This window comes from Anomaloglossus baeobatrachus, chromosome 4 (genome assembly GCF_048569485.1).
Source record: "Anomaloglossus baeobatrachus isolate aAnoBae1 chromosome 4, aAnoBae1.hap1, whole genome shotgun sequence".
Lineage (NCBI taxonomy): Eukaryota > Metazoa > Chordata > Amphibia > Anura > Aromobatidae > Anomaloglossus > Anomaloglossus baeobatrachus.
The window spans coordinates 23,959,946-23,973,266 of NC_134356.1; the positions used below are offsets into that span (position 1 = coordinate 23,959,946).

At 52.4% G+C, this 13,321-nt stretch overlaps 1 protein-coding gene across 1 annotated transcript; it reads right to left on the minus strand.

Annotated features, from left to right (window-relative positions):
- Positions 1 to 559: 559 nt before the first annotated feature.
- Positions 560 to 3,224, minus strand: LOC142301081 (E3 ubiquitin-protein ligase TRIM11-like). The gene is made up of 2 exons (XM_075342101.1): positions 2,304 to 3,224; positions 560 to 1,411 (listed from the first exon to the last, which is right to left on the minus strand). The coding sequence occupies exons 1-2, from the start codon at positions 3,222 to 3,224 to the stop codon at positions 656 to 658; spliced, it is 1,677 nt and encodes a 558-aa protein (XP_075198216.1). The 3' UTR covers positions 560 to 655.
- Positions 3,225 to 13,321: the final 10,097 nt, after the last annotated feature.

The window sequence follows — 13,321 nt, forward strand, 5'->3', positions numbered from 1 at the left end:
GCTGCCATGTAGGGATCATCACCTGTATCCCACCATCTTATTCATCCCATTGGCCAATTGATTTAGCTATAAAAGCTTATCTCTGTCTCCAGCATCTGCCAAGATATCTTACATATTCATAATTTCTCCCAGTTACTGTTTAAGGCTACTTTACACACTGCGATATCGGTCCCGATATCGCTAGTGTGGGTACCCGCCCCCATCTGTTGCGCGACACGGGCAAATCGCTGCCCGTGTTGCACAACAGCCGTCACACATACTTACCTGTCCGGCGACGTCGCTGTGACGGGCGAACCGCCTCCTTTCTAAGGGGGCGGTCCGTGCGGCGTCACAGCGACGTCACTGAAGCGTCACTGAACCGCCGCCCAATAGCAGCGGAGGGGCGGAGATGAGCGGGACGTAACATCCCGCCCACCTCCTTCCTTCCGCATAGCGGCCGGGAGGCAGGTAAGGGGAGCTTCCTCGTTCCTGCGGCGTCACACGCAGCGATGTGTGCTGCCGCAGGAACGAGGAACAACTTCGTTACTGCTGCAGTAACGATTTTTGAGAATGGACCCCCGTGTCGCCGATTAGCGATTTTGCACGTTTTTGCAACGATGCAAAATCGCTTATCGGTGTCACACGCAACGGCATCGCTAATGCGGCCGGATGTGCGTCACAAATTCCGTGACCCCAACGACTCCGCATTAGCGATGTCGCAGCGTGTAAAGCCCGCTTTACCCCCCAATATCTTTAAAGAACAATGATGTACACATAATAGAGCATGAAGGGGCTCGGAGAAGGTGGCAGTGAATGTGTGTAAGTGTCTGATGGGGTCACACAGCTCATACAAGGACAGCTGCCCGGCCTCATAATCTAGACAGATCCTAAATCTATCACTGGAGATCTCGTCAGGTAACCGGATCACTTTCCTGTCATGCATCGCTGAATACTGATTATTATATCTCCACAAACTCCAGGACTTGTTATTATGCCCAATATATGAATGCTGCCCTCTCCTGTCCATACTGGGGTAACACATCCCCACCATCCAATTGCCTGATCTACTGCCCTCCACATCCCAGTAATGTCGTCCTGAGGTAAATCCATTCCTGCTCATCACCTGATTATACTTGAATCTCTCTGCTGTTTCTGGACGTTTCTGCTTCTCTCGTGTCCAGGTCGCAGTTTTCAGGTCGTCTGATATAAGGAGACTATTAGCAGCTGTGTTTACATCCAGTAATATGTCTGCAGGACCCTCCACATAGATCCCGCTCCTTATATCTGTTATTACCTCACATAATGTGTGTAATGTGTGTGAGATCACAGCCACATCCAAGTCATCTCCATCATGGAGCTGTTTATCATGTCCCCCTGTGTCCTCATCACCTCCCTCCTCCTCAGGATCACACAAGTCCCCGGTGTCTGGTTCCTGTAAGGGTACTTTCACACTTGCGTTATTTTCCTTCCGTTACAATCCGCCCTTTTGGGAAACAGCGGAATCCGTTAACGGATTCCGCTGTTTCCCATAGACTTGTATGGTTGACGGATTGTACCAAAAGGAGCTGCGTTGCTTCCGCTGGGCGACGCTCCGTTGCTTCCGCCCAGCGGGAGGAACGCAGCATGTAACGTTATTTTGAGCAGCGGAATCCTCTGGATTTCACTGCGCATGCTCTTTTTTTTTTTTTTTTTTTTTTTTTTTTTTTAAATCAAACTTTATTTTGGCTCGCGGTGGCCGAACGTTCAGCTGAGCGCCCGGCCGTCGGCAAGCGACAGCGCTCAGCTGAATGACCGGCCACCAGCATGCCCGGCCGCCGGCAAGTCACAGCGCTCAGCTGAGCGCCCGCCCGCCGGCATGCCCGGGCGCCGGCAAGTGACAGCGATCAGCTGATCACCCGGCGGCCGGCTGCAGGGAGCGATCAGCTGATCACCCGGCGGCCGGCTGCAGGGAGCGATCAGCTGATCACCCGGCGGCCGGGAGCGATCAGCTGATCACCCGGCAGCCGGCTGCAGGGAGCGATCAGCTGATCACCCGGCAGCCGGGAGCGATCAGCTGATCACCCGGCAGCCGGGAGCAATCAGCTGATCACCCGGCGGGCGGGAGCGATCAGCTGATCACCCGGCGGCCGGCTACTGGGAGCAATCAGCTGATCACCCAGCGGCCGGCTGCAGGGAACGATCAGCTGATCGTTCACTATAGTCTGCCGCTGGTAAAACCGGGAAAAAAAAAAAAAAAAAATCAAAACGAATTGCGTTGTTTTGCAGCATCCGTTGCATCCGTTGTTTCACTATATGCAACACATCCGTTGCATCCGTTACACAACGCAATGCAACGGATACCGTTCAACGCAAGTGTGAAAGTAGCCTAAGACGGTCAGTGGATCAGTCATGTTACACAGCTCCTCAATGTGCCTCATCTTCCTTGACAGCTCGTCCTTCTTTATCTCCAGCTGATGGATCAGAGCAGACAGTGACAGTGACTCTTCCTTTTCCTGCCTGGAGATCTCACTCAGGACCTTCTTCTCCAGGTCGTCCACCCGTCTCCTGATGTCTGTACACAGGGCAGTGACTCTCTTGGCTTCTCCAGCAGCTTTCTTTTGAGCTTTGCTCCTCTGCTCCTCCAGACTCCGGGCTCTTTCCTCAGTGTCCTCTCTCTTTTTGATTAGTTTCTGAAGAACATTTCTCATTTTTTTCTTCTTCTTCTCTGAGGCATCATCCAGCATCTCCACCCGGTGTTCCCGGTGTTCTCTGGCCAAACTGCAGGACACACAGATACAAGCAGTGTCCTCAGTGCAGTAATATTCCAGGATCTTCTTATGGACAGAACATTTCCTTTTCTCCAGAGAAGTGCTGGGATCAGATAAGACGTGCTCTGGTGAGTTGCTGTGAGCCCTCAGGTGTTTCTCACACAGAGAAGCCTCACAGTGTAGACAGGATCTAACAGCAGGTACAGGAGAGTCCACACAGTAAGTGCAGCAGATCCCGGTTTCTGTCTGTGTTGGTGGAGTAATCAGGAAATTCTCCATTATGTTACGCAGAGCTATGTTCCTCATCAGCGCCGGCCGCTCCTGAAACCTTTCTCTGCAGTCAGGACAGGAATAAACTCCAGACCCGTCCTGTGTATCCAGCACACGATCAATACAGACCCGGCAGAAGTTGTGTCCACATCTCAGCATTACAGGATCTGTATAAGTGCTCAGACAGATGGAGCAGAGCAGCTCGTCTCTCAGATCAGCAGACGCCATGGCTGACGGAAGGAGGAAGAGAGAAACTAAACTAATTATCCGATACTCAGAGACAATGGCGGTTTATACTTGTCAATACAGGACAGAGTTCAGGTGCACACAATTACTCCCCGACACTTAAAGGGAACCTGTCACCAGATTTGTCCACTAGAAATTGTGGCCATCACCAGTAAGCTGTTAATGGTAGTGAGAAAGAAGTAGCATAGAAAGAACTGTGCATTCCCAATAATCATATGAAAAACATGTTTTTTATTGACAAACAAAATGCAAAAAAACTGACAAACACACTGGTTAAAAATACCTGAAAAACAACAGAACGAGCAGTACTGTGATAGGGGATGGATATAATAATCCTTGATATGTCCCCAAAGTAGATGCTGAGGCACAAAAAAACAAATATGCAGTGTACAGATGTCACACAGAATGAACAGTAAGATGGTATTAAATACCAAACTGGATGGTATTGAACTAAGACAAATGGTAAGAATAAGTAAATACAGAAATAAAATAACAAATCAAAATGACGACTAGCAAATTCAAAATAAATAGAATGACAACCATACTGTAATGTCGCAGGCCTCCAGACGAAGCTCTGGCGAAACGCGTGTCGAGGTGCAGGGCAGTGTGGTCTTCACTGGGTCAATGGCTGCCGCTGGTTGGTATCAGGACATGGGTCTAATATGCTGCTTATAACTTCTGGGGCTAGCTGGACATAGTCCCTATATGTTGGTTTTGTATGTCCATGAGTTCTCCTTATACAAAGGTTTCCTTATCTAATGCATTATAGCACAAACACTTTTTATGGTCTTTATTGTGAGTATTGTCCTCCTATGATGCCTACGGGGTTTGGAGTCTTCTATTTGTTATCTAACATTGCATATATGTCACAATATCTTTATACTTAGCTAACATCCTCCCAGTGGGTTAAATCATTGATTATTCAGGAACCATGTTGTGTTTGTGTATACTTTGAATATAAATACTGTATATGTCTGACCGCACTGCACTGTTTTTCTGTATATGATTTTATGAGGTTCTACCTCTTGCTCTGTGTGTCTAGTATATAATAAAAATATGTAATTTTGTCATATTATGTGTGACAAACATGCAAAATAAAAAATCAGGAAGGGACAAATACTGTAAATATAAAATATACATTATATATACATTATATACATATATCTTTACACACACACACACACACACAGTACAGACCGAAAGTTTGGACACACCTTCTCTATTCAAATGATTTTTATTAGGTTTTGTAGTTAACAAATCTTGAAATCATGCGTTACAAAATTTAAGGACATATAGATAGTAATAACAAGGTTAAGAAAATGCACATATTTTGACCCTACAGTTTGTTAGTGTTGATACATCAAGCAGTAGATGTGAAGCCCCGCAGGTGTTGTGTCGGTGTCGGTGCATTACCTTCAGGGACTCCACGTAGCTGGATCTGGTCACAGGTAGGGAATCTTCAGTGTTTGATCGTGACGCCACTCTCAGTATTTGCGGTCAGAGGGGACCGCCACTGCAGGTTAGAGGACGCCTGGGGCTGATGGTGGGTGCAGTCGGGTGTAGTAGCCTCCTGAGAGTGAGGCAAGCCCCAGGGCCCTTTGTAAAGCTGTAGTACCACAAGTCGCAGAATGACCACACACAGGCAGAGTGTCTTTCAGGGTTTTTACTCACTTCAGGTGGCAGGGTGAGTAACCCGGGCGTAGCTGGGATGAACCAGGTGGGAACCAGGTATCCTTCCGGCTGACTGTATGAGGGTGACTACAAACTCGCCTTCCTTAGCCCTTGGTGGTTTGGGGTGACCCCGACTTTGAGTCCCTATGGGGGTCACCCAGGGAAGATGCTCCAAGCCTCTCTCCCCTTCTTGTTTTGCCGTGTGCTTGTTCCCCGGGCCAGGCCACTCCAGCCTCTTGCCTCCTGTGACCTATGGGCCCTACTTGCGGTTACGTGGCTGCGGCTTTTGGTTGTTGTGGTGTGGGCTGTAAGAGCCCCACACCGGCAGGTTTAGCAGGGAAAGGTGAATCTATCCTCGCTTCGGGATCTGCCGCCCGGTTGGGCCTGGTGCTCTCTAGAAGTCTCCGTACTTCCCACTCCGTGCACTCTCTAGCTGAAGCTGGCTTTCAGGCAGCACTTCTAGTTGACCGTTCTCCCCCGTCTGTAGTCACTGCGCGGGCGCTGTTAGACAGCATCAGCCCCACAGGTCTGCTCCTCACTGAGCCCTCTGGAGTTCTGCTCTAACCGACTCACTGGTGGGTTTTTCCATCTCTGCTCTTTCTGCTGACATCTCCTCAGTCCGAGCTCCCAGCTCTAACTAACTCCTCCTATCTCTCTTTCCTTCCCCACTTGTGTCTGCCTACGCCACCTAGCAACCAGACTCTCCACCACACCCCTTGAGAGGAGATGGAGGCTCTCGCCCCCTCCACTATTCCAGTGAAGGCGTAGGCTCTGCCCCCTCCTGGGATCCCCAGGGGTCCTCTCTTAGGTACATGCGTGAGACCTGATCACTATGCGCCTGTGTTCCACACCCCTGTCAGCCATCTGGATTACCTGTATTGTACTGTCCCCAGCATGGGTGCAGTACTCAGTGGTGCCTGACCAGGTCAGGGGCGCCACATTCCCCCTTAGTTATCACCAGCACGTCCTCGGGCTGCAAGACAACATTTTAAAATGCATAAAACATTAAAACATGGTAAAACATTTAAAAGCACCAGGTATCAGACATCACCTCCCTCCACCCACAAGTCCGTTAACCCACCCAAAACCCTCTCAGGAGGCAGGTCACCGGTCCTTTTGGTAACCAGATCTGGGCCATCCGTTTCCCCAGACCTTTCCTCCAATCTTCCTCTCCCGTTGGCCGCGACTTCAGCCACTTCTGGCAGGATGTAGAGGCGGCTTTCATGGGCTGGTGGTTTCAGGGTATACCTGGCCTGGTGGATCCGCGCCGTCAACCTCTTCTGGCAGGATGCAGAGGCGGCCTCCACAGTTGGTGCTGACCAGGTACCCTCTTTGTGGTGGTGAGCCAAGGCCCCATAAACAGGCGTGCTCTCTGGTCGCAGGTGAGCCAAGGCCCTTTTCTACGGACGGGCCCCCCTGGTTGCAGACGAGCCAAGCCCCTAAACAGGCTGGCCCTGGTGGTGGTGCCACTGGTGTAACTATTTACACTGCGAGAGTTTGTGGCTATAGCAAGTTCATAGCCTTAAAGTTTAGTTCTCACAATAGTTTTTGTGGGCACATGCTTAAACGTTGCAAACAAAACCTTTCAAAACTGGTCAAAACAGGAACTTCTTACTTTACTTTACTTTACTTTTTACTCCTCTTTTTCACTAGGGCGAGGGCACGTTGGGCACTGGCACCTGTGACTTTCTTGCTCTTTGTCTCTGTCTTCATCTGTAGGATCTTTATCTTTCCGTTCTTGGTCTTCATCTGTTTCTACATCTGGTTCTTTATCTCTATCTTGTCTTTCTTGTCTTTCTTGTCTTTCTTGTCTTTCTTGTCTTTCTTGTCTTTCTTGTGGCATGGGATGACTGTAAGGTTTGTTGGGACATAAGGTTACATCAAGTGCGTACAATCCCCTTTCACCTTGGTGCATGGTAAACTGTACCGAATCTCCCATTTTCAGATTTCTGCAAGGGTGTCCTCTTGGCAGATGAGCGTTCACATCTCTGCGGTTTACAAATATCCCTTCTTTTATTCCTGGTGCTACGATAAATCCATAGCCACTTCTCAAATTAAAGTCTTCCACTATGCCATAACACAGGGGTCCTCTAGCCTGGGCTTTGGACTCTCTCAACATACGCTTCTCCTTTAGGTCTCTGGCGGTGACTGCTCTCTGTTCAGGAGACTGTGGTGCTGGAGCAAACTGTGTTCTTCTGCGCCGTGTCTTGCGGGCTGGATCCATGCCTGTGGGCTCCCAGGTGAAGCTCTTAGGCAGCTCTTCCTCTGCAGAGGGGGTCAGGTCCTCCTCGTCCCAGCGGGAGTATGGCAGCATTTCCGGCTCTGAGTAGGAGTCTGCTGCGGCTGGCGTCGGAGTTAGCCCTTCTGCCTCCTGGCCTCCTCTCCCCCTTAGTTCTTCCTGGCACTCCTCTGATGGCAGGACTGGGGATGGACTTTCTCTTGCTGGCCCAGGCGGGGGACTCTCTGGTGTAGCTGCAGGGGTTACCTGAATCTCCTCAGGGGTGCATGGGGGGCGCAGGTACAGATCCACCAACCACTGGGGAAACTTGGCCTCCATGTCAGCCCTCATCTGCCAGTATTCTTCCTCCAGCGTGGGCTTCCTATCAGAGACCTCCGTGGACCGGGGAGCGGTATCTGCTCTGGCCTTACAGGCCGGGGTAAATGCTGAGGTAGTCTTTCCTTGGCGGGCCGCGCCTGGCATGGCGGCGGCCTGGTCTTGGCGGGCCGCGCCTATCATGGCGGCGGCCTGGTCTTGGCGGGCCGAGCAGGGCATCGCTGCGGCGGCCGGGGCTTGGCGGGCCGCGCCTATCATGGCGGCGGCCTGGTCTGTGCGGGCCGAGCAGGGCATCGCTGCGGCGGCCTGGTCTTGGCGGGCCGAGCAGGGCATCGCTGCGGCGGCCTGGTCTTGGCGGGCCGAGCAGGGCATCGCTGCGGCGGCCGGGGCTTGGCGGGCCGCACCTGGCGTGGCTGCGGCCTGCTTCAGCGTCGCCGCACCGGACGCCTCTTCAGGGACCGCGGACGTGGCAGCAGGGGTCGGGGCACTTGCGCGGGCCGGGGCATCATTCGACTCACCCGTTGTTGGTAGCACTGGGGTCTGCGTCGTCGCCGTCCCGCCTGGCACCCGGCATGCAGCTCTCCCTTCATAGGCCCGAACCGCCGCGGTCAGCTCCTGCAGTTCCATCCGTTCCTCCCGAATCTGCTCCACGACCCGGGTCTCCAGCCGGTTGCAAAACTGGGCCAGCTCTCGGTACCACCAGGCAGCGGAGCCTGGTTCTGGGTTCCTGCGGTCAGACGCCATTTCTTCTGCGCCGTCTTCTGCACGGTCTCCCAGCAGTGGACTCTTCGCTGCCTCCTGTAACAAGCTGTCCAGTTTCTGCTCTGCCTCTTTCAGCAGCTCCTCTCCCAGCAGCAGGCTTGTGGCTTCCTTTCCTTCCCGCCGTCTCTGGACGCTTCCACTCTCATAGCTGGCAAGGTCAGAACTCTGCAGGGGATCTCTGGGTAGCCACACCTCTTCGTGGGCGGTAACTTCTTCCAGCGCGGGCTGCTGTTGTTTTTCAGCGCGCTTTTCATGGTGGCAATATGGCGGCGCTTCCAATTTTTCAAGCGGACCGCCCAGGCACATGGTCACCTGTCTGGACAGGTCTAGTCCTTATCCTGTTCGTGACGCCAGATGTGAAGCCCCGCAGGTGTTGTGTCGGTGTCGGTGCATTACCTTCAGGGACTCCACGTAGCTGGATCTGGTCACAGGTAGGGAATCTTCAGTGTTTGATCGTGACGCCACTCTCAGTATTTGCGGTCAGAGGGGACCGCCACTGCAGGTTAGAGGACGCCTGGGGCTGATGGTGGGTGCAGTCGGGTGTAGTAGCCTCCTGAGAGTGAGGCAAGCCCCAGGGCCCTTTGTAAAGCTGTAGTACCACAAGTCGCAGAATGACCACACACAGGCAGAGTGTCTTTCAGGGTTTTTACTCACTTCAGGTGGCAGGGTGAGTAACCCGGGCGTAGCTGGGATGAACCAGGTGGGAACCAGGTATCCTTCCGGCTGACTGTATGAGGGTGACTACAAACTCGCCTTCCTTAGCCCTTGGTGGTTTGGGGTGACCCCGACTTTGAGTCCCTATGGGGGTCACCCAGGGAAGATGCTCCAAGCCTCTCTCCCCTTCTTGTTTTGCCGTGTGCTTGTTCCCCGGGCCAGGCCACTCCAGCCTCTTGCCTCCTGTGACCTATGGGCCCTACTTGCGGTTACGTGGCTGCGGCTTTTGGTTGTTGTGGTGTGGGCTGTAAGAGCCCCACACCGGCAGGTTTAGCAGGGAAAGGTGAATCTATCCTCGCTTCGGGATCTGCCGCCCGGTTGGGCCTGGTGCTCTCTAGAAGTCTCCGTACTTCCCACTCCGTGCACTCTCTAGCTGAAGCTGGCTTTCAGGCAGCACTTCTAGTTGACCGTTCTCCCCCGTCTGTAGTCACTGCGCGGGCGCTGTTAGACAGCATCAGCCCCACAGGTCTGCTCCTCACTGAGCCCTCTGGAGTTCTGCTCTAACCGACTCACTGGTGGGTTTTTCCATCTCTGCTCTTTCTGCTGACATCTCCTCAGTCCGAGCTCCCAGCTCTAACTAACTCCTCCTATCTCTCTTTCCTTCCCCACTTGTGTCTGCCTACGCCACCTAGCAACCAGACTCTCCACCACACCCCTTGAGAGGAGATGGAGGCTCTCGCCCCCTCCACTATTCCAGTGAAGGCGTAGGCTCTGCCCCCTCCTGGGATCCCCAGGGGTCCTCTCTTAGGTACATGCGTGAGACCTGATCACTATGCGCCTGTGTTCCACACCCCTGTCAGCCATCTGGATTACCTGTATTGTACTGTCCCCAGCATGGGTGCAGTACTCAGTGGTGCCTGACCAGGTCAGGGGCGCCACATATATTTTGTTGGTCAAAACAATTGCTTATGAATTAACTTTTTGCAAAACATAACTAAACAACAAATAAAATTAACAACTTCCTGACATGGATTCTGTAGACAGTCCAGCAAATTTGCGAGATCAGAAACATATAATTCTAGTGAGTTTTAGATCAGGGAGGTATCAAAGACTAGAGCTTCAAGCCTGGAAATATTAGTGAGCTTGTATTTCTCGAATATAGTTAGTGTTTTCTTAACGTCGGATGGGCTATATACCGTATTTTTCGGACCATAAGACGCACTTTTTTCCCCCCAAATGTTGGGGGAAAGTTGGGGGTGCGTCTTATGGTCTGACTATAGGGCTGCGGCCGGGAATGAGGGTGCTGCGGTGGAGCGGGTCATCGGGGGCACGAGCAGGCTGTAGCAGCGCCTGCCGTGACCACGTGGGCCCGCTCATTACATATGCACGCCCATCCTCCCGCCCATCTCTCAGCGCAGAAGCCGACACTGACAGGTGGGCGGGAGGACGAGCGGGGATGTGTGCATAGTAAAGAGTCGGTCCGCATGATCACCCCTGGCAATTACAGCCTGGAGTGATCATGTGCGGCTGTATTCACTGCTCCCCGCACGTCATCATCAGCGCAGGGTGCAGTGAATCAGTGTACTCACCCGTCCCCGTGTGTGGAGCCGTCCCCCTGCAGCACGCGATGTCTTCCTGTCTGTGGCGGTCAGCTGATCTGTGCTGATCAGCACAGACAGGAAGAAATCGTGATGCTGCAGGGGAACGGCTCCACACACAGAGGTCAGTGGCGCAGAGAGGAAGATGATCGGTGCTGGAGGGAGTGAGGAAAAGGTGAGTATAAACGTGTTTTGTTTTTTTTTTCTCTGTGCTATAGGATACAGGCCATATACCAGGATGGTATATGAGCATGATGGGGGCATATAGCAGGATGGGAGTATATGAGCAGGATGGATGGGGGGTATATGAACAGGATGGAGGTATTTTATGAACAGGATGGGAATATATGAACAGGATGGGGGGTATATGAACAGGATGGGGGTATATGAACAGGATGGGGGTATATGAACAGGATGGGGGTATATGAGCAGGATGGGGGTATATGAACAGGATGGGAGTATATGAGCAGGATGGATGGGGGAATATGAGCAGGATGGATGGGGGGTATATCAATAGGATGGAGGTATATGACCAGGAAGGGGGAATATGAGCAGGATGCTGGTATATGAGCAGGATAGGGGTATATGAGCAGGATGGGGGTTTATAGCAGGATCATATACAAGGCAGGAGGATCATTACCAGGATGGGGTACCTTAGTAGAGAATTTGGGGACATTACCCCCATAACAGTGTCAGCAGCAGATCCTCGCCCCATAACAGTGTGTCATGACCACATTTTTTTGCTTAAAGTTTTATTTTCCTATTTTCCTCCTCTAAAACCAGGGTGCGTCTTATAGTCCGGTATGTCTTATAGTCCGAAAAATACGGTAGTCTTTCGGTGATTGGGCTCTGGCCATGGGTCCCATTTGGTGAGGTACTTTGTTTGAGTATTATTTTTTATGGCATAGTAGTACTCAAGTTTTATGTAGAGTTAGTTTCTCCTTAGCTTCTTGAATATTAGGAGCTTTCTCACTTTTCCATTTGGATGCAATGAGATTAGTGGACACTAGTAGAATATGTATTACTATGGGCCTAAAATGTTTAGGTATTGCTTCAATGTTTAAGAGAAGAAGAACTAATTCTGGAATTAGAGCTACATCTAGCTGTGTAATGGACCTTATAAGTGATTGAATGTCTCTCCAGAATTTCTTAATTTTTGGACACGACCAAAATATGTGAGTTATGTTGCCTGAATTTCCACAGTTTCTCCAGCATTTGTTTGCGGTATCTGGGTTAATTATATGCTCATGAACACGGCAGAGAACTAGCAGGCCACCCACGAACTTGTGGACTTGTAAATAATTCCGGGCTGGAGTTCCGTTAACCGCCTCCGGAGAGGCAGGTTGGAGGAGGGACCCGCAGCAGAGCAGGCTGGGGTCCGGTCACCACCAGGACTGGTGACCATCCTCCGGGGTCAGGGGTCCCCCTGAACGTGGGGCCTCCTGAATGACAGCCGGGTGCGAGACACCGTACCCGTTCCCGCGTGGGCAACCTGAACCAGGTTCTGTTTTCCGGACTGGGGAAAAGGGGTGCTGCCCGCTTCTTAGGGGCAGCATCAAGGTTTAGGTTGTTTGGGTGGGAAAGCGGAAGAACTGGGACCCGTCTGTTATTAAAAATGTTTTACTACTTTTTGCAACGTTTAAAGTAACATGCCTCCTGTCAGGGAAGATTTGACAAAAGTGCATACCGTTTGTTTTTCTCTGTTATTTATCTTTTCAGAAAAGAAAACGGGTGATGGACGGGCAGCCCACGGATGGTCTGCATTTTACCAAGGGGGAGTGTGACGCCCTGGACCCCAGGAGTCACAGTACACTAACAACACACACATACACACACCCTCCCTTGGCCAGGTACATCAGTCAAACAAAATCCTTGTTGCCTCCTCCAGGGTCTGATGTCCACACCAGGTGGGGTGGAGCCAGGCGGTTGGCCCCACCCACCGAGGAGTTCACAGGACTGGAGGCCGGAAAAAGTCAGTTGAGGAGAAAGTTGAAGTTGAGAGGTGGAAGTGAGAGAAGCAAAAACTGTACGTGTCTGGGTTGGAGCCCAGGCACGATCAGCAAGGTTGGCAGACGGTGGTGGCCATCTGCAGGAGTTGGTGGAGGTCAGCGGAACCGTAGGACCGGGGTCGGGCGGTGGCCCGCCGGTACCGAACCGGGAAGCAGATTGAAGCCAAGCACCAAGACAGGGTACTCAGACCCCGACTAGGCTAGGAGCCGCCGAAAAGGTCAAATTCACTGATTGCGGTCTGGACCTCAGGGGTTCATTCCCAAACAAGTCCCGTCAGAAGGCAACAGCCCAACCCGTCCGGATAAGAGCCACCGCCAAGGGCCAGAGATCCAAGGGCCAGCGCCTGCCGGCAAAACGGGCTCTCCCGACACATATACGCCGGGGAGCGGACTACTCGTGGGAAGCCATAGGAGTCAAACACATACACAGGTGCAGGGAAACGACAGCCACCATCAACCCATCCGGGGAGAGTGAAAACACCGCAGCCGACTGTGGGCCCCGTCCATCCAGCCGTTTGGTTTACCAGAGACTCTGTCCGTGTCTGAGTGAGTACAACAGTGCCATTCGGCACCGCGCTGCATCGCAACCTTGCACCCGCGCCCACGCTGCCTCCCCGCATCCGGCCCCTGCACCTATGCCTTCCCTCCCCAACCGGGGCCCCGGGACCAACAGCCCCTCCCCACGGAGGGGCCAACACCTCAGCTGCTCTCCGCCATCGCTCCCGGGAACCCCCATCACCAGCAGCGGTAGTGCCCAACCATCACCACAACCCCGTGGTTGGCGTCACGACCGACATCCCACCACAAACCTCCCCTTTTCACTCGTGGGCG

Coding starts and splice junctions, on each gene's coding strand:
- LOC142301081 (XM_075342101.1), bottom strand. CDS start 3,224: ATGGCGTCTGCTGATCTGAGAGACGAGCTGCTCTGCTCCATCTGTCTG. Junction 1,412..2,303: donor AACGGTATCCGTTGCATTGC/GTTGTGTAACGG, acceptor GTACCCTTACAG/GAACCAGACACCGGGGACTT.